Source organism: Salmo salar, chromosome 19, assembly GCF_965601325.2.
Source record: "Salmo salar chromosome 19, fSalSal1, whole genome shotgun sequence".
In the NCBI taxonomy this organism is placed as follows: domain Eukaryota; kingdom Metazoa; phylum Chordata; class Actinopteri; order Salmoniformes; family Salmonidae; genus Salmo; species Salmo salar.
The window spans coordinates 74,110,144-74,132,123 of NC_138309.1; the positions used below are offsets into that span (position 1 = coordinate 74,110,144).

The 21,980-nt window shown below is 44.5% G+C and overlaps 1 protein-coding gene across 1 annotated transcript in view; it reads right to left on the minus strand.

Moving 5' to 3' along the window:
• The window catches only part of boc (BOC cell adhesion associated, oncogene regulated), a 110,652-nt gene that overhangs the window by 51,490 nt on the left and 37,182 nt on the right, over positions 1 to 21,980 (minus strand). The window contains exon 2 of the mRNA XM_045702660.2: positions 21,223 to 21,348. Within this exon, the coding sequence (XP_045558616.1) occupies positions 21,223 to 21,331 (109 nt within the window). The 5' untranslated portion in view covers positions 21,332 to 21,348. The remainder of the gene's footprint in view (positions 1 to 21,222; positions 21,349 to 21,980) is intronic.

Genomic DNA, 21,980 nt, shown 5'->3' on the forward strand with positions numbered 1-21,980 from the left:
ATGACTATCCCTGGTTCCCTGTCAGACATGTTAGTATCTCTATGACTATCCCTGGTTCACTGTCAGACATGTTAGTATCTCTATGACTATGCCTGGTTCCCTGTCAGACATGTTAGTATCTCTATGACTATCCCTGGTTCCCTGTCAGACATGTTAGTACCTCTATGACTATCCCTGGTTCCCTGTTGTCTCAGACATGTTAGTATCTCTATGACTATCCCTGGTTCCCTGTTGTCTCAGACATGTTAGTACCTCTATGACTATCCCTGGTTCCCTGTTGTCTCAGACATGTTAGTATCTCTATGACTATCCCTGGTTCACTGTCAGACATGTTAGTATCTCTATGACTATCCCTGGTTCCCTGTCAGACATGTTAGTACCTCTATGACTATCCCTGGTTCCCGGTTGTCTCAGACATGTTAGTATCTCTATGACTATCCCTGGTTCCCTGTCAGACATGTTAGTACCTCTATGACTATCCCTGGTTCCCTGTTGTCTCAGACATGTTAGTATCTCTATGACTATCCCTGGTTCCCTGTTGTCTCAGACATGTTAGTACCTCTATGACTATCCCTGGTTCCCTGTTGTCTCAGACATGTTAGTATCTCTATGACTATCCCTGGTTCCCTGTTGTCTCAGACATGTTAGTATCTCTATGACTATCCCTGGTTCCCTGTCAGACATGTTAGTACCTCTATGACTATCCCTGGTTCCCTGTTGTCTCAGACATGTTAGTATCTCTATGACTATCCCTGGTTCCCTGTCAGACATGTTAGTACCTCTATGACTATCCCTGGTTCCCTGTTGTCTCAGACATGTTAGTACCTCTATGACTATCCCTGGTTCCCTGTTGTCTCAGACATGTTAGTATCTCTATGACTATCCCTGGTTCCCTGTTGTCTCAGACATGTTAGTATCTCTATGACTATCCCTGGTTCCCTGTTGTCTCAGACATGTTAGTATCTCTATGACTATCCCTGGTTCCCTGTTGTCTCAGACATGTTAGTATCTCTATGACTATCCCTGGTTCCCTGTCAGACATGTTAGTATCTCTATGACTATCCCTGGTTCCCTGTCAGACATGTTAGTACCTCTATGACTATCATAGTTGTCTCAGACATGTTAGTATCTCTATGACTATCCCTGGTTCCCTGTCAGACATGTCAGTATCTCTATGACTATCCCTGGTTCCCTGTCAGACATGTCAGTATATCTATGACTATCCCTGGTTCCCTGTCAGACATGTTAGTATCTCTATGACTATCCCTGGTTCGCTGTTGTCTCAGACATGTTAGTACCTCTATGACTATCCCTGGTTCCCTGTTGTCTCAGACATGTTAGTATCTCTATGACTATCCCTGGTTCCCTGTCAGACATGTTAGTACCTCTATGACTATCCCTGGTTCCCTGTCAGACATGTTAGTATCTCTATGACTATCCCTGGTTCCCTGTTGTCTCAGACATGTTAGTATCTCTATGACTATCCCTGGTTCCCTGTCAGACATGTTAGTATCTCTATGACTATCCCTGGTTCCCTGTTGTCTCAGACATGTTAGTATCTCTATGACTATCCCTGGTTCCCTGTCAGACATGTTAGTACCTCTATGACTATCCCTGGTTCCCTGTCAGACATGTTAGTATCTCTATGACTATCCCTGGTTCACTGTCAGACATGTTAGTATCTCTATGACTATGCCTGGTTCCCTGTCAGACATGTTAGTATCTCTATGACTATCCCTGGTTCCCTGTCAGACATGTTAGTACCTCTATGACTATCCCTGGTTCCCTGTTGTCTCAGACATGTTAGTATCTCTATGACTATCCCTGGTTCCCTGTTGTCTCAGACATGTTAGTACCTCTATGACTATCCCTGGTTCCCTGTTGTCTCAGACATGTTAGTACCTCTATGACTATCCCTGGTTCCCTGTTGTCTCAGACATGTTAGTATCTCTATGACTATCCCTGGTTCCCTGTTGTCTCAGACATGTTAGTATCTCTATGACTATCCCTGGTTCACTGTCAGACATGTTAGTACCTCTATGACTATCCCTGGTTCCCTGTCAGACATGTTAGTACCTCTATGACTATCCCTGGTTCCCTGTTGTCTCAGACATGTTAGTATCTCTATGACTATCCCTGGTTCCCTGTTGTCTCAGACATGTTAGTATCTCTATGACTATCCCTGGTTCCCTGTCAGACATGTTAGTACCTCTATGACTATCCCTGGTTCCCTGTTGTCTCAGACATGTTAGTATCTCTATGACTATCCCTGGTTCCCTGTTGTCTCAGACATGTTAGTATCTCTATGACTATCCCTGGTTCACTGTCAGACATGTTAGTACCTCTATGACTATCCCTGGTTCCCTGTCAGACATGTTAGTATCTCTATGACTATCCCTGGTTCCCTGTTGTCTCAGACATGTTAGTACCTCTATGACTATCCCTGGTTCCCTGTTGTCTCAGACATGTTAGTATCTCTATGACTATCCCTGGTTCCCTGTTGTCTCAGACATGTTAGTATCTCTATGACTATCCCTGGTTCCCTGTCAGACATGTTAGTACCTCTATGACTATCCCTGGTTCCCTGTCAGACATGTTAGTATCTCTATGACTATCCCTGGTTCCCTGTTGTCTCAGACATGTTAGTATCTCTATGACTATCCCTGGTTCCCTGTCAAACATGTTAGTATCTCTATGACTATCCCTGGTTCCCTGTTGTCTCAGACATGTTAGTATCTCTATGACTATCCCTGGTTCCCTATCAGACATGTTAGTACCTCTATGACTATCCCTGGTTCCCTGTCAGACATGTTAGTATCTCTATGACTATCCCTGGTTCCCTGTTGTCTCAGACATGTTAGTACCTCTATGACTATCCCTGGTTCCCTGTCAGACATGTTAGTACCTCTATGACTATCCCTGGTTCCCTGTTGTCTCAGACATGTTAGTATCTCTATGACTATCCCTGGTTCCCTGTCAGACATGTTAGTACCTCTATGACTATCCCTGGTTCCCTGTTGTCTCAGACATGTTAGTATCTCTATGACTATCCCTGGTTCCCTGTCAGACATGTTAGCATCTCTATGACTATCCCTGGTTCCCTGTCAGACATGTTAGCACCTCTATGACTATCCCTGGTTCCCTGTTGTCTCAGACATGTTAGTACCTCTATGACTATCCCTGGTTCCCTGTTGTCTCAGACATGTTAGTATCTCTATGACTATCCCTGGTTCCCTGTTGTCTCAGACATGTTAGTATCTCTATGACTATCCCTGGTTCCCTGTCAGACATGTTAGTATCTCTATGACTATCCCTGGTTCCCTATCAGACATGTTAGTACCTCTATGACTATCCCTGGTTCCCTGTCAGACATGTTAGTATCTCTATGACTATCCCTGGTTCCCTGTTGTCTCAGACATGTTAGTACCTCTATGACTATCCCTGGTTCCCTGTTGTCTCAGACATGTTAGTATCTCTATGACTATCCCTGGTTCCCTGTTGTCTCAGACATGTTAGTATCTCTATGACTATCCCTGGTTCCCTGTCAGACATGTTAGTACCTCTATGACTATCCCTGGTTCCCTGTCAGACATGTTAGTATCTCTATGACTATCCCTGGTTCACTGTCAGACATGTTAGCATCTCTATGACTATCCCTGGTTCCCTGTTGTCTCAGACATGTTAGTATCTCTATGACTATCCCTGGTTCCCTGTCAGACATGTTAGTATCTCTATGACTATCCCTGGTTCCCTGTCAGACATGTTAGTACCTCTATGACTATCCCTGGTTCACTGTCAGACATGTTAGTATCTCTATGACTATCCCTGGTTCACTGTCAGACATGTTAGTATCTCTATGACTATCCCTGGTTCCCTGTTGTCTCAGACATGTTAGTATCTCTATGACTATCCCTGGTTCCCTGTTGTCTCAGACATGTTAGTATCTCTATGACTATCCCTGGTTCCCTGTTGTCTCAGACATGTTAGTATCTCTATGACTATCCCTGGTTCCCTGTCAGACATGTTAGTATCTCTATGACTATCCCTGGTTCCCTGTTGTCTCAGACATGTTAGTATCTCTATGACTATCCCTGGTTCCCTGTTGTCTCAGACATGTTAGTACCTCTATGACTATCCCTGGTTCCCTGTTGTCTCAGACATGTTAGTATCTCTATGACTATCCCTGGTTCCCTGTCAGACATGTTAGTATCTCTATGACTATCCCTGGTTCCCTGTTGTCTCAGACATGTTAGTATCTCTATGACTATCCCTGGTTCCCTGTCAGACATGTTAGTATCTCTATGACTATCCCTGGTTCCCTGTCAGACATGTTAGTATCTCTATGACTATCCCTGGTTCCCTGTCAGACATGTTAGTACCTCTATGACTATCCCTGGTTCCCTGTTGTCTCAGACATGTTAGTACCTCTATGACTATCCCTGGTTCCCTGTTGTCTCAGACATGTTAGTATCTCTATGACTATCCCTGGTTCCCTGTCAGACATGTTAGTACCTCTATGACTATCCCTGGTTCCCTGGCAGACATGTTAGTACCTCTATGACTATCCCTGGTTCCCTGTCAGACATGTTAGTACCTCTATGACTATCCCTGGTTCCCTGTTGTCTCAGACATGTTAGTATCTCTATGACTATCCCTGGTTCCCTGTTGTCTCAGACATGTTAGTATCTCTATGACTATCCCTGGTTCCCTGCCAGACATGTTAGTACCTCTATGACTATCCCTGGTTCCATGTTGTCTCAGACATGTTAGTATCTCTATGACTATCCCTGGTTCACTGTTGTCTCAGACATGTTAGTATCTCTATGACTATCCCTAGTTCCCTGTCAGACATGTTAGTATCTCTATGACTATCCCTGGTTCCCTGTCAGACATGTTAGTACCTCTATGACTATCCCTAGTTCACTGTCAGACATGTTAGTATCTCTATGACTATCCCTGGTTCACTGTCAGACATGTTAGTATCTCTATGACTATCCCTGGTTCCCTGTCAGACATGTTAGTATCTCTATGACTATCCCTGGTTCCCTGTCAGACATGTTAGTACCTCTATGACTATCCCTGGTTCCCTGTTGTCTCAGACATGTTAGTATCTCTATGACTATCCCTGGTTCCCTGTTGTCTCAGACATGTTAGTATCTCTATGACTATCCCTGGTTCCCTGTCAGACATGTTAGTATCTCTATGACTATCCCTGGTTCCCTGTTGTCTCAGACATGTTAGTATCTCTATGACTATCCCTGGTTCCCTGTCAGACATGTTAGTATCTCTATGACTATCCCTGGTTCCCTGTCAGACATGTTAGTACCTCTATGACTATCCCTGGTTCCCTGTCAGACATGTTAGTATCTCTATGACTATCCCTGGTTCCCTGTTGTCTCAGACATGTTAGTACCTCTATGACTATCCCTGGTTCCCTGTTGTCTCAGACATGTTAGTATCTCTATGACTATCCCTGGTTCCCTGTCAGACATGTTAGTATCTCTATGACTATCCCTGGTTCACTGTCAGACATGTTAGTATCTCTATGACTATCCCTGGTTCCCTGTTGTCTCAGACATGTTAGTATCTCTATGACTATCCCTGGTTCCCTGTTGTCTCAGACATGTTAGTATCTCTATGACTATCCCTGGTTCCCTGTCAGACATGTTAGTACCTCTATGACTATCCCTGGTTCCCTGTCAGACATGTTAGTATCTCTATGACTATCCTGGTTCCCTGTTGTCTCAGAATTGTTAGTATCTCTATGACTATCCCTGGTTCCCTGTTGTCTCAGACATGTTAGTATCTCTATGACTATCCCTGGTTCCCTGTTGTCTCAGACATGTTAGTATCTCTATGACTATCCCTGGTTCCCTGTCAGACATGTTAGTATCTCTATGACTATCCCTGGTTCCCTGTCAGACATGTTAGTATCTCTATGACTATCCCTGGTTCGCTGTTGTCTCAGACATGTTAGTATCTCTATGACTATCCCTGGTTCCCTGTTGTCTCAGACATGTTAGTACCTCTATGACTATCCCTGGTTCCCTGTTGTCTCAGACATGTTAGTATCTCTATGACTATCCCTGGTTCCCTGTTGTCTCAGACATGTTAGTATCTCTATGACTATCCCTGGTTCCCTGTTGTCTCAGACATGTTAGTATCTCTATGACTATCCCTGGTTCCCTGTCAGACATGTTAGTATCTCTATGACTATCCCTGGTTCCCTGTCAGACATGTTAGTACCTCTATGACTATCCCTGGTTCGCTGTTGTCTCAGACATGTTAGTATCTCTATGACTATCCCTGGTTCACTGTTGTCTCAGACATGTTAGTATCTCTATGACTATCCCTGGTTCCCTGTCAGACATGTTAGTATCTCTATGACTATCCCTGGTTCCCTGTCAGACATGTTAGTATCTCTATGACTATCCCTGGTTCCCTGTCAGACATGTTAGTATCTCTATGACTATCCCTGGTTCCCTGTTGTCTCAGACATGTTAGTATCTCTATGACTATCCCTGGTTCCCTGTCAGACATGTTAGTACCTCTATGACTATCCCTAGTTCCCTGTCAGACATGTTAGTATCTCTATGACTATCCCTGGTTCCCTGTTGTCTCAGACATGTTAGTATCTCTATGACTATCCCTGGTTCACTGTCAGACATGTTAGTATCTCTATGACTATCCCTGGTTCCCTGTTGTCTCAGACATGTTAGTATCTCTATGACTATCCCTGGTTCCCTGTTGTCTCAGACATGTTAGTATCTCTATGACTATCCCTGGTTCACTGTCAGACATGTTAGTATCTCTATGACTATCCCTGGTTCCCTGTTGTCTCAGACATGTTAGTACCTCTATGACTATCCCTGGTTCCCTGTTGTCTCAGACATGTTAGTATCTCTATGACTATCCCTGGTTCCCTGTTGTCTCAGACATGTTAGTATCTCTATGACTATCCCTGGTTCCCTGTCAGACATGTTAGTATCTCTATGACTATCCCTGGTTCCCTGTCAGACATGTTAGTATCTCTATGACTATCCCTGGTTCCCTGTTGTCTCAGACATGTTAGTATCTCTATGACTATCCCTGGTTCCCTGTTGTCTCAGACATGTTAGTACCTCTATGACTATCCCTGGTTCCCTGTCAGACATGTTAGTATCTCTATGACTATCCCTGGTTCCCTGTTGTCTCAGACATGTTAGTATCTCTATGACTATCCCTGGTTCCCTGTTGTCTCAGACATGTTAGTACCTCTATGACTATCCCTGGTTCCCTGTTGTCTCAGACATGTTAGTATCTCTATGACTATCCCTGGTTCCCTGTTGTCTCAGACATGTTAGTATCTCTATGACTATCCCTGGTTCCCTGTTGTCTCAGACATGTTAGTATCTCTATGACTATCCCTGGTTCCCTGTCAGACATGTTAGTATCTCTATGACTATCCCTGGTTCCCTGTTGTCTCAGACATGTTAGTATCTCTATGACTATCCCTGGTTCCCTGTTGTCTCAGACATGTTAGTATCTCTATGACTATCCCTGGTTCCCTGTTGTCTCAGACATGTTAGTATCTCTATGACTATCCCTGGTTCCCTGTCAGACATGTTAGTATCTCTATGACTATCCCTGGTTCCCTGTCAGACATGTTAGTACCTCTATGACTATCCCTGGTTCCCTGTTGTCTCAGACATGTTAGTATCTCTATGACTATCCCTGGTTCACTGTTGTCTCAGACATGTTAGTATCTCTATGACTATCCCTGGTTCCCTGTCAGACATGTTAGTATCTCTATGACTATCCCTGGTTCCCTGTCAGACATGTTAGTATCTCTATGACTATCCCTGGTTCCCTGTTGTCTCAGACATGTTAGTATCTCTATGACTATCCCTGGTTCCCTGTCAGACATGTTAGTATCTCTATGACTATCCCTGGTTCCCTGTCAGACATGTTAGTATCTCTATGACTATCCCTGGTTCCCTGTTGTCTCAGACATGTTAGTATCTCTATGACTATCCCTGGTTCCCTGTTGTCTCAGACATGTTAGTATCTCTATGACTATCCCTGGTTCCCTGTTGTCTCAGACATGTTAGTATCTCTATGACTATCCCTGGTTCCCTGTCAGACATGTTAGTATCTCTATGACTATCCCTGGTTCCCTGTTGTCTCAGACATGTTAGTATCTCTATGACTATCCCTGGTTCCCTGTTGTCTCAGACATGTTAGTATCTCTATGACTATCCCTGGTTCCCTGTTGTCTCAGACATGTTAGTATCTCTATGACTACCCGGTCCCGTCGCGTGTCCCTGCTCCCTGTCCGTCAGACATGTTAGTATCTCTATGACTATCCCTGGTTCACTGTCAGACATGTTAGTATCTCTATGACTATCCCTGGTTCCCGTGCTCAGACATGTTAGTATCTCTATGACTATCCCTGGTTCCCTGTTGTCTCAGACATGTTAGTACCTCTATGACTATCCCTGGTTCCCTGTTGTCTCAGACATGTTAGTATCTCTATGACTATCCCTGGTTCCCTGTTGTCTCAGACATGTTAGTATCTCTATGACTATCCCTGGTTCCCTGTCAGACATGTTAGTATCTCTATGACTATCCCTGGTTCCCTGTTGTCTCAGACATGTTAGTATCTCTATGACTATCCCTGGTTCCCTGTCAGACATGTTAGTATCTCTATGACTATCCCTGGTTCCCTGTCAGACATGTTAGTATCTCTATGACTATCCCTGGTTCCCTGTTGTCTCAGACATGTTAGTATCTCTATGACTATCCCTGGTTCCCTGTCAGACATGTTAGTATCTCTATGACTATCCCTGGTTCCCTGTCAGACATGTTAGTACCTCTATGACTATCCCTGGTTCCCTGTCAGACATGTTAGTATCTCTATGACTATCCCTGGTTCCCTGTTGTCTCAGACATGTTAGTACCTCTATGACTATCCCTGGTTCCCTGTTGTCTCAGACATGTTAGTATCTCTATGACTATCCCTGGTTCCCTGTCAGACATGTTAGTATCTCTATGACTATCCCTGGTTCACTGTCAGACATGTTAGTATCTCTATGACTATCCCTGGTTCCCTGTTGTCTCAGACATGTTAGTATCTCTATGACTATCCCTGGTTCCCTGTTGTCTCAGACATGTTAGTATCTCTATGACTATCCCTGGTTCCCTGTCAGACATGTTAGTACCTCTATGACTATCCCTGGTTCCCTGTCAGACATGTTAGTATCTCTATGACTATCCCTGGTTCCCTGTTGTCTCAGAATTGTTAGTATCTCTATGACTATCCCTGGTTCCCTGTTGTCTCAGACATGTTAGTATCTCTATGACTATCCCTGGTTCCCTGTTGTCTCAGACATGTTAGTATCTCTATGACTATCCCTGGTTCCCTGTCAGACATGTTAGTATCTCTATGACTATCCCTGGTTCGCTGTTGTCTCAGACATGTTAGTATCTCTATGACTATCCCTGGTTCGCTGTTGTCTCAGACATGTTAGTATCTCTATGACTATCCCTGGTTCCCTGTTGTCTCAGACATGTTAGTACCTCTATGACTATCCCTGGTTCCCTGTTGTCTCAGACATGTTAGTATCTCAATGACTATCCCTGGTTCCCTGTTGTCTCAGACATGTTAGTATCTCTATGACTATCCCTGGTTCCCTGTTGTCTCAGACATGTTAGTATCTCTATGACTATCCCTGGTTCCCTGTCAGACATGTTAGTATCTCTATGACTATCCCTGGTTCCCTGTCAGACATGTTAGTACCTCTATGACTATCCCTGGTTCGCTGTTGTCTCAGACATGTTAGTATCTCTATGACTATCCCTGGTTCACTGTTGTCTCAGACATGTTAGTACCTCTATGACTATCCCTGGTTCCCTGTCAGACATGTTAGTATCTCTATGACTATCCCTGGTTCCCTGTCAGACATGTTAGCATCTCTATGACTATCCCTGGTTCCCTGTCAGACATGTTAGTATCTCTATGACTATCCCTGGTTCCCTGTCAGACATGTTAGTATCTCTATGACTATCCCTGGTTCCCTGTTGTCTCAGACATGTTAGTATCTCTATGACTATCCCTGGTTCCCTGTCAGACATGTTAGTACCTCTATGACTATCCCTAGTTCCCTGTCAGACATGTTAGTATCTCTATGACTATCCCTGGTTCCCTGTTGTCTCAGACATGTTAGTATCTCTATGACTATCCCTGGTTCACTGTCAGACATGTTAGTATCTCTATGACTATCCCTGGTTCCCTGTTGTCTCAGACATGTTAGTATCTCTATGACTATCCCTGGTTCCCTGTTGTCTCAGACATGTTAGTATCTCTATGACTATCCCTGGTTCACTGTCAGACATGTTAGTATCTCTATGACTATCCCTGGTTCCCTGTTGTCTCAGACATGTTAGTACCTCTATGACTATCCCTGGTTCCCTGTTGTCTCAGACATGTTAGTATCTCTATGACTATCCCTGGTTCCCTGTTGTCTCAGACATGTTAGTATCTCTATGACTATCCCTGGTTCCCTGTCAGACATGTTAGTATCTCTATGACTATCCCTGGTTCCCTGTTGTCTCAGACATGTTAGTATCTCTATGACTATCCCTGGTTCCCTGTTGTCTCAGACATGTTAGTATCTCTATGACTATCCCTGGTTCCCTGTCAGACATGTTAGTACCTCTATGACTATCCCTGGTTCCCTGTCAGACATGTTAGTATCTCTATGACTATCCTGGTTCCCTGTTGTCTCAGAATTGTTAGTATCTCTATGACTATCCCTGGTTCCCTGTTGTCTCAGACATGTTAGTATCTCTATGACTATCCCTGGTTCCCTGTTGTCTCAGACATGTTAGTATCTCTATGACTATCCCTGGTTCCCTGTCAGACATGTTAGTATCTCTATGACTATCCCTGGTTCGCTGTTGTCTCAGACATGTTAGTATCTCTATGACTATCCCTGGTTCGCTGTTGTCTCAGACATGTTAGTATCTCTATGACTATCCCTGGTTCCCTGTTGTCTCAGACATGTTAGTACCTCTATGACTATCCCTGGTTCCCTGTTGTCTCAGACATGTTAGTATCTCAATGACTATCCCTGGTTCCCTGTTGTCTCAGACATGTTAGTATCTCTATGACTATCCCTGGTTCCCTGTTGTCTCAGACATGTTAGTATCTCTATGACTATCCCTGGTTCCCTGTCAGACATGTTAGTATCTCTATGACTATCCCTGGTTCCCTGTCAGACATGTTAGTACCTCTATGACTATCCCTGGTTCGCTGTTGTCTCAGACATGTTAGTATCTCTATGACTATCCCTGGTTCACTGTTGTCTCAGACATGTTAGTACCTCTATGACTATCCCTGGTTCCCTGTCAGACATGTTAGTATCTCTATGACTATCCCTGGTTCCCTGTCAGACATGTTAGCATCTCTATGACTATCCCTGGTTCCCTGTCAGACATGTTAGTATCTCTATGACTATCCCTGGTTCCCTGTCAGACATGTTAGTATCTCTATGACTATCCCTGGTTCCCTGTTGTCTCAGACATGTTAGTATCTCTATGACTATCCCTGGTTCCCTGTCAGACATGTTAGTACCTCTATGACTATCCCTAGTTCCCTGTCAGACATGTTAGTATCTCTATGACTATCCCTGGTTCCCTGTTGTCTCAGACATGTTAGTATCTCTATGACTATCCCTGGTTCACTGTCAGACATGTTAGTATCTCTATGACTATCCCTGGTTCCCTGTTGTCTCAGACATGTTAGTATCTCTATGACTATCCCTGGTTCCCTGTTGTCTCAGACATGTTAGTATCTCTATGACTATCCCTGGTTCACTGTCAGACATGTTAGTATCTCTATGACTATCCCTGGTTCCCTGTTGTCTCAGACATGTTAGTACCTCTATGACTATCCCTGGTTCCCTGTTGTCTCAGACATGTTAGTATCTCTATGACTATCCCTGGTTCCCTGTTGTCTCAGACATGTTAGTATCTCTATGACTATCCCTGGTTCCCTGTCAGACATGTTAGTATCTCTATGACTATCCCTGGTTCCCTGTCAGACATGTTAGTATCTCTATGACTATCCCTGGTTCGCTGTTGTCTCAGACATGTTAGTATCTCTATGACTATCCCTGGTTCCCTGTTGTCTCAGACATGTTAGTACCTCTATGACTATCCCTGGTTCCCTGTTGTCTCAGACATGTTAGTATCTCTATGACTATCCCTGGTTCCCTGTTGTCTCAGACATGTTAGTATCTCTATGACTATCCCTGGTTCCCTGTTGTCTCAGACATGTTAGTATCTCTATGACTATCCCTGGTTCCCTGTCAGACATGTTAGTATCTCTATGACTATCCCTGGTTCCCTGTCAGACATGTTAGTACCTCTATGACTATCCCTGGTTCCCTGTTGTCTCAGACATGTTAGTATCTCTATGACTATCCCTGGTTCACTGTTGTCTCAGACATGTTAGTACCTCTATGACTATCCCTGGTTCCCTGTCAGACATGTTAATATCTCTATGACTATCCCTGGTTCCCTGTCAGACATGTTAGCATCTCTATGACTATCCCTGGTTCCCTGTCAGACATGTTAGTATCTCTATGACTATCCCTGGTTGCCTGTCAGACATGTTAGTACCTCTATGACTATCCCTAGTTTCCTGTCAGACATGTTAGTATCTCTATGACTATCCCTGGTTCCCTGTTGTCTCAGACATGTTAGTATCTCTATGACTATCCCTGGTTCCCTGTCAGACATGTTAGTACCTCTATGACTATCCCTGGTTCCCTGTTGTCTCAGACATGTTAGTATCTCTATGACTATCCCTGGTTCACTGTCAGACATGTTAGTATCTCTATGACTATCCCTGGTTCCCTGTTGTCTCAGACATGTTAGTATCTCTATGACTATCCCTGGTTCCCTGTTGTCTCAGACATGTTAGTATCTCTATGACTATCCCTGGTTCACTGTCAGACATGTTAGTATCTCTATGACTATCCCTGGTTCCCTGTTGTCTCAGACATGTTAGTACCTCTATGACTATCCCTGGTTCCCTGTTGTCTCAGACATGTTAGTATCTCTATGACTATCCCTGGTTCCCTGTTGTCTCAGACATGTTAGTATCTCTATGACTATCCCTGGTTCCCTGTTATCTCAGACATGTTAGTATCTCTATGACTATCCCTGGTTCCCTGTCAGACATGTTAGTACCTCTATGACTATCCCTGGTTCCCTGTTGTCTCAGACATGTTAGTATCTCTATGACTATCCCTGGTTCCCTGTCAGACATGTTAGTATCTCTATGACTATCCCTGGTTCCCTGTTGTCTCAGACATGTTAGCATCTCTATGACTATCCCTGGTTCCCTGTCAGACATGTTAGTATCTCTATGACTATCCCTGGTTCCCTGTTGTCTCAGACATGTTAGTATCTCTATCACTATCCCTGGTTCCCTGTCAGACATGTTAGTACCTCTATGACTATCCCTGGTTCCCTGTTGTCTCAGACATGTTAGTATCTCTATGACTATCCCTGGTTCCCTGTCAGACATGTTAGTACCTCTATGACTATCCCTGGTTCCCTGTTGTCTCAGACATGTTAGTATCTCTATGACTATCCCTGGTTCCCTGTTGTCTCAGACATGTTAGTATCTCTATGACTATCCCTGGTTCACTGTCAGACATGTTACTATCTCTATGACTATCCCTGGTTCCCTGTTGTCTCAGACATGTTAGTATCTCTATGACTATCCCTGGTTCCCTGTTGTCTCAGACATGTTAGTATCTCTATGACTATCCCTGGTTCCCTGTTGTCTCAGACATGTTAGTATCTCTATGACTATCCCTGGTTCCCTGTCAGACATGTTAGTATCTCTATGACTATCCCTGGTTCCCTGTTGTCTCAGACATGTTAGTATCTCTATGACTATCCCTGGTTCCCTGTTGTCTCAGACATGTTAGTATCTCTATGACTATCCCTGGTTCCCTGTTGTCTCAGACATGTTAGTATCTCTATGACTATCCCTGGTTCCCTGTTGTCTCAGACATGTTAGTACCTCTATGACTATCCCTGGTTCCCTGTCAGACATGTTAGTATCTCTATGACTATCCCTGGTTCCCTGTTGTCTCAGACATGTTAGTATCTCTATGACTATCCCTGGTTCCCTGTCAGACATGTTAGTACCTCTATGACTATCCCTGGTTCCCTGTCAGACATGTTAGTATCTCTATGACTATCCCTGGTTCCCTGTTGTCTCAGAATTGTTAGTACCTCTATGACTATCCCTGGTTCCCTGTTGTCTCAGACATGTTAGTATCTCTATGACTATCCCTGGTTCCCTGTTGTCTCAGACATGTTAGTATCTCTATGACTATCCCTGGTTCCCTGTCAGACATGTTAGTATCTCTATGACTATCCCTGGTTCCCTGTTGTCTCAGACATGTTAGTATCTCTATGACTATCCCTGGTTCCCTGTCAGACATGTTAGTATCTCTATGACTATCCCTGGTTCCCTGTTGTCTCAGACATGTTAGTATCTCTATGACTATCCCTGGTTCACTGTCAGACATGTTAGTACCTCTATGACTATCCCTGGTTCCCTGTTGTCTCAGACATGTTAGTACCTCTATGACTATCCCTGGTTCCCTGTTGTCTCAGACATGTTAGTATCTCTATGACTATCCCTGGTTCCCTGTTGTCTCAGACATGTTAGTATCTCTATGACTATCCCTGGTTCCCTGTCAGACATGTTAGTACCTCTATGACTATCCCTGGTTCCCTGTCAGACATGTTAGTATCTCTATGACTATCCCTGGTTCCCTGTTGTCTCAGAATTGTTAGTACCTCTATGACTATCCCTGGTTCCCTGTTGTCTCAGACATGTTAGTATCTCTATGACTATCCCTGGTTCCCTGTTGTCTCAGACATGTTAGTATCTCTATGACTATCCCTGGTTCCCTGTCAGACATGTTAGTATCTCTATGACTATCCCTGGTTCCCTGTTGTCTCAGACATGTTAGTATCTCTATGACTATCCCTGGTTCCCTGTCAGACATGTTAGTATCTCTATGACTATCCCTGGTTCCCTGTTGTCTCAGACATGTTAGTATCTCTATGACTATCCCTGGTTCACTGTCAGACATGTTAGTACCTCTATGACTATCCCTGGTTCCCTGTTGTCTCAGACATGTTAGTATCTCTATGACTATCCCTGGTTCCCTGTCAGACATGTTAGTATCTCTATGACTATCCCTGGTTCCCTGTTGTCTCAGACATGTTAGTATCTCTATGACTATCCCTGGTTCCCTGTTGTCTCAGACATGTTAGTACCTCTATGACTATCCCTGGTTCCCTGTTGTCTCAGACATGTTAGTATCTCTATGACTATCCCTGGTTCACTGTTGTCTCAGACATGTTAGTACCTCTATGACTATCCCTGGTTCCCTGTCAGACATGTTAGTATCTCTATGACTATCCCTGGTTCCCTGTCAGACATGTTAGCATCTCTATGACTATCCCTGGTTCCCTGTCAGACATGTTAGTATCTCTATGACTATCCCTGGTTCCCTGTTGTCTCAGACATGTTAGTATCTCTATCACTATCCCTGGTTCCCTGTCAGACATGTTAGTATCTCTATGACTATCCCTGGTTCCCTGTTGTCTCAGACATGTTAGTATCTCTATGACTATCCCTGGTTCCCTGTCAGACATGTTAGTACCTCTATGACTATCCCTGGTTCCCTGTCAGACATGTTAGTATCTCTATGACTATCCCTGGTTCCCTGTTGTCTCAGACATGTTAGTATCTCTATGACTATCCCTGGTTCCCTGTCAGACATGTTAGTACCTCTATGACTATCCCTGGTTCCCTGTTGTCTCAGACATGTTAGTATCTCTATGACTATCCCTGGTTCCCTGTTGTCTCAGACATGTTAGTATCTCTATGACTATCCCTGGTTCACTGTCAGACATGTTACTATCTCTATGACTATCCCTGGTTCCCTGTTGTCTCAGACATGTTAGTATCTCTATGACTATCCCTGGTTCCCTGTTGTCTCAGACATGTTAGTATCTCTATGACTATCCCTGGTTCCCTGTTGTCTCAGACATGTTAGTATCTCTATGACTATCCCTGGTTCCCTGTCAGACATGTTAGTATCTCTATGACTATCCCTGGTTCCCTGTTGTCTCAGACATGTTAGTATCTCTATGACTATCCCTGGTTCCCTGTTGTCTCAGACATGTTAGTATCTCTATGACTATCCCTGGTTCCCTGTTGTCTCAGACATGTTAGTATCTCTATGACTATCCCTGGTTCCCTGTTGTCTCAGACATGTTAGTACCTCTATGACTATCCCTGGTTCCCTGTCAGACATGTTAGTATCTCTATGACTATCCCTGGTTCCCTGTTGTCTCAGACATGTTAGTATCTCTATGACTATCCCTGGTTCCCTGTTGTCTCAGACATGTTAGTACCTCTATGACTATCCCTGGTTCCCTGTCAGACATGTTAGTATCTCTATGACTATCCCTGGTTCCCTGTTGTCTCAGACATGTTAGTATCTCTATGACTATCCCTGGTTCCCTGTCAGACATGTTAGTACCTCTATGACTATCCCTGGTTCCCTGTCAGACATGTTAGTATCTCTATGACTATCCCTGGTTCCCTGTTGTCTCAGAATTGTTAGTACCTCTATGACTATCCCTGGTTCCCTGTTGTCTCAGACATGTTAGTATCTCTATGACTATCCCTGGTTCCCTGTTGTCTCAGACATGTTAGTATCTCTATGACTATCCCTGGTTCCCTGTCAGACATGTTAGTATCTCTATGACTATCCCTGGTTCCCTGTTGTCTCAGACATGTTAGTATCTCTATGACTATCCCTGGTTCCCTGTCAGACATGTTAGTATCTCTATGACTATCCCTGGTTCCCTGTTGTCTCAGACATGTTAGTATCTCTATGACTATCCCTGGTTCACTGTCAGACATGTTAGTACCTCTATGACTATCCCTGGTTCCCTGTTGTCTCAGACATGTTAGTATCTCTATGACTATCCCTGGTTCCCTGTCAGACATGTTAGTATCTCTATGACTATCCCTGGTTCCCTGTTGTCTCAGACATGTTAGTATCTCTATGACTATCCCTGGTTCCCTGTTGTCTCAGACATGTTAGTACCTCTATGACTATCCCTGGTTCCCTGTTGTCTCAGACATGTTAGTATCTCTATGACTATCCCTGGTTCACTGTTGTCTCAGACATGTTAGTACCTCTATGACTATCCCTGGTTCCCTGTCAGACATGTTAGTATCTCTATGACTATCCCTGGTTCCCTGTCAGACATGTTAGCATCTCTATGACTATCCCTGGTTCCCTGTCAGACATGTTAGTATCTCTATGACTATCCCTGGTTCCCTGTTGTCTCAGACATGTTAGTATCTCTATCACTATCCCTGGTTCCCTGTCAGACATGTTAGTATCTCTATGACTATCCCTGGTTCCCTGTTGTCTCAGACATGTTAGTATCTCTATGACTATCCCTGGTTCCCTGTCAGACATGTTAGTACCTCTATGACTATCCCTGGTTCCCTGTCAGACATGTTAGTATCTCTATGACTATCCCTGGTTCCCTGTTGTCTCAGACATGTTAGTATCTCTATGACTATCCCTGGTTCCCTGTCAGACATGTTAGTACCTCTATGACTATCCCTGGTTCCCTGTTGTCTCAGACATGTTAGTATCTCTATGACTATCCCTGGTTCCCTGTTGTCTCAGACATGTTAGTATCTCTATGACTATCCCTGGTTCACTGTCAGACATGTTACTATCTCTATGACTATCCCTGGTTCCCTGTTGTCTCAGACATGTTAGTATCTCTATGACTATCCCTGGTTCCCTGTTGTCTCAGACATGTTAGTATCTCTATGACTATCCCTGGTTCCCTGTTGTCTCAGACATGTTAGTATCTCTATGACTATCCCTGGTTCACTGTCAGACATGTTAGTATCTCTATGACTATCCCTGGTTCCCTGTCAGACATGTTAGTACCTCTATGACTATCCCTGGTTCCCTGTTGTCTCAGACATGTTAGTATCTCTATGACTATCCCTGGTTCCCTGTCAGACATGTTAGTATCTCTATGACTATCCCTGGTTCCCTGTTGTCTCAGACATGTTAGTATCTCTATGACTATCCCTGGTTCCCTGTTGTCTCAGACATGTTAGTATCTCTATGACTATCCCTGGTTCCCTGTTGTCTCAGACATGTTAGTATCTCTATGACTATCCCTGGTTCCCTGTTGTCTCAGACATGTTAGTACCTCTATGACTATCCCTGGTTCCCTGTCAGACATGTTAGTATCTCTATGACTATCCCTGGTTCCCTGTTGTCTCAGACATGTTAGTATCTCTATGACTATCCCTGGTTCCCTGTCAGACATGTTAGTACCTCTATGACTATCCCTGGTTCCCTGTCAGACATGTTAGTATCTCTATGACTATCCCTGGTTCCCTGTTGTCTCAGAATTGTTAGTACCTCTATGACTATCCCTGGTTCCCTGTTGTCTCAGACATGTTAGTATCTCTATGACTATCCCTGGTTCCCTGTTGTCTCAGACATGTTAGTATCTCTATGACTATCCCTGGTTCCCTGTCAGACATGTTAGTATCTCTATGACTATCCCTGGTTCCCTGTTGTCTCAGACATGTTAGTATCTCTATGACTATCCCTGGTTCCCTGTTGTCTCAGACATGTTAGTACCTCTATGACTATCCCTGGTTCCCTGTTGTCTCAGACATGTTAGTATCTCTATGACTATCCCTGGTTCCCTGTTGTCTCAGACATGTTAGTATCTCTATGACTATCCCTGGTTCCCTGTCAGACATGTTAGTACCTCTATGACTATCCCTGGTTCCCTGTCAGACATGTTAGTATCTCTATGACTATCCCTGGTTCCCTGTCAGACATGTTAGTATCTCTATGACTATCCCTGGTTCCCTGTTGTCTCAGACATGTTAGTATCTCTATGACTATCCCTGGTTCCCTGTCAGACATGTTAGTATCTCTATGACTATCCCTGGTTCCCTGTTGTCTCAGACATGTTAGTATCTCTATGACTATCCCTGGTTCCCTGTCAGACATGTTAGTATCTCTATGACTATCCCTGGTTCCCTGTTGTCTCAGACATGTTAGTATCTCTATGACTATCCCTGGTTCCCTGTTGTCTCAGACATGTTAGTACCTCTATGACTATCCCTGGTTCCCTGTTGTCTCAGACATGTTAGTATCTCTATGACTATCCCTGGTTCACTGTTGTCTCAGACATGTTAGTACCTCTATGACTATCCCTGGTTCCCTGTCAGACATGTTAGTATCTCTATGACTATCCCTGGTTCCCTGTCAGACATGTTAGCATCTCTATGACTATCCCTGGTTCCCTGTCAGACATGTTAGTATCTCTATGACTATCCCTGGTTCCCTGTTGTCTCAGACATGTTAGTATCTCTATCACTATCCCTGGTTCCCTGTCAGACATGTTAGTATCTCTATGACTATCCCTGGTTCCCTGTTGTCTCAGACATGTTAGTATCTCTATGACTATCCCTGGTTCCCTGTCAGACATGTTAGTACCTCTATGACTATCCCTGGTTCCCTGTCAGACATGTTAGTATCTCTATGACTATCCCTGGTTCCCTGTTGTCTCAGACATGTTAGTATCTCTATGACTATCCCTGGTTCCCTGTCAGACATGTTAGTACCTCTATGACTATCCCTGGTTCCCTGTTGTCTCAGACATGTTAGTATCTCTATGACTATCCCTGGTTCCCTGTTGTCTCAGACATGTTAGTATCTCTATGACTATGCCTGGTTCACTGTCAGACATGTTACTATCTCTATGACTATCCCTGGTTCCCTGTTGTCTCAGACATGTTAGTATCTCTATGACTATCCCTGGTTCCCTGTTGTCTCAGACATGTTAGTATCTCTATGACTATCCCTGGTTCACTGTCAGACATGTTAGTATCTCTATGACTATCCCTGGTTCCCTGTTGTCTCAGACATGTTAGTATCTCTATGACTATCCCTGGTTCCCTGTTGTCTCAGACATGTTAGTATCTCTATGACTATCCCTGGTTCACTGTCAGACATGTTAGTATCTCTATGACTATCCCTGGTTCCCTGTTGTCTCAGACATGTTAGTATCTCTATGACTATCCCTGGTTCCCTGTTGTCTCAGACATGTTAGTATCTCTATGACTATCCCTGGTTCACTGTCAGACATGTTAGTATCTCTATGACTATCCCTGGTTCCCTGTCAGACATGTTAGTACCTCTATGACTATCCCTGGTTCCCTGTTGTCTCAGACATGTTAGTATCTCTATGACTATCCCTGGTTCCCTGTCAGACATGTTAGTATCTCTATGACTATCCCTGGTTCCCTGTTGTCTCAGACATGTTAGTATCTCTATGACTATCCCTGGTTCCCTGTTGTCTCAGACATGTTAGTATCTCTATGACTATCCCTGGTTCCCTGTTGTCTCAGACATGTTAGTATCTCTATGACTATCCCTGGTTCCCTGTTGTCTCAGACATGTTAGTACCTCTATGACTATCCCTGGTTCCCTGTCAGACATGTTAGTATCTCTATGACTATCCCTGGTTCCCTGTTGTCTCAGACATGTTAGTACCTCTATGACTATCCCTGGTTCCCTGTTGTCTCAGACATGTTAGTACCTCTATGACTATCCCTGGTTCCCTGTTGGGATGCAGTGACATGACCAGCGCTCTACTCACCAGTGACATGACCAGCGCTCTACTCACCAGTGACATGACCAGCGCTCTACTCACCAGTGACATGACCAGCGCTCTACTCACCAGTGACATGACCAGCGCTCTACTCACCAGTGACATGACCAGCGCTCTACTCACCAGTGACATGACCAGCGCTCTACTCACCAGTGACATGACCAGCGCTCTACTCACCAGTGACATGACCAGCGCTCTACTCACCAGTGACATGACCAGCGCTCTACTCACCAGTGACATGACCAGCGCTCTACTCACCAGTGACATGACCAGCGCTCTACTCACCAGTGACATGACCAGCGCTCTACTCACCAGTGACATGACCAGCGCTCTACTCACCAGTGACATGACCAGCGCTCTACTCACCAGTGACATGACCAGCGCTCTACTCACCAGTGACAGTGGCGCCGCCCTGTAGGCAGCACAGTAGCATAGCACCCAGAGCACACAGCACTCTCGCCCTTCGCTTTTTCATCCACGGAGTCCAGTCTGTTCCAGACATCTTCCATACACTACCCCCTGATGGAGAGAGAGAGAGTGAGGGTCAAATGTCATACACAGATTTACAACACTCATAACAAACAATATGAATCCCCCCATTCCCACAAACATTCTGTCACTAAACCAACAACCACTCTAACTACCATACCACTGACAAATCCCATGGCAACGTCATAAACAAACCTCCACACACAGCGGACAAACACTTAGACACATACAAACACCGCACTGAAAGGTAGAGACCAGGTGAGGGTCCCAGTCACAGCAGGGGCCCGCCCTCAGAAACACAACTCCAGCCAAGACACAAACAAAACCTTTCTTTCCGTCAGCCCCCATCTTCATCCCCCTTTCCTCCCGCACCATCAGACTCTCCCTTCATCCTTCTGCGACTCTCCCCCCATTCAGGTGAAACAGATACAGGTAGAGGTCAGGAGAGAGGAGGGGGATTCACAGAGCCTGTATTCACCACTCAGTACAAAGAACAACTGACTACAAGGAGGAGAGGGGGGGGGGGGCAGGGGGAAATTCTAGTAGTGCAGCAGTGGGTGGGTGCGTGCACATGAGCTCATATGAATATTCCTGTGTAGATTGTGTGTATGAGAGAGGGAGAAATAAGGCAAGAGAGCAGGGGAGAGAGAGAGAGCAGGGGA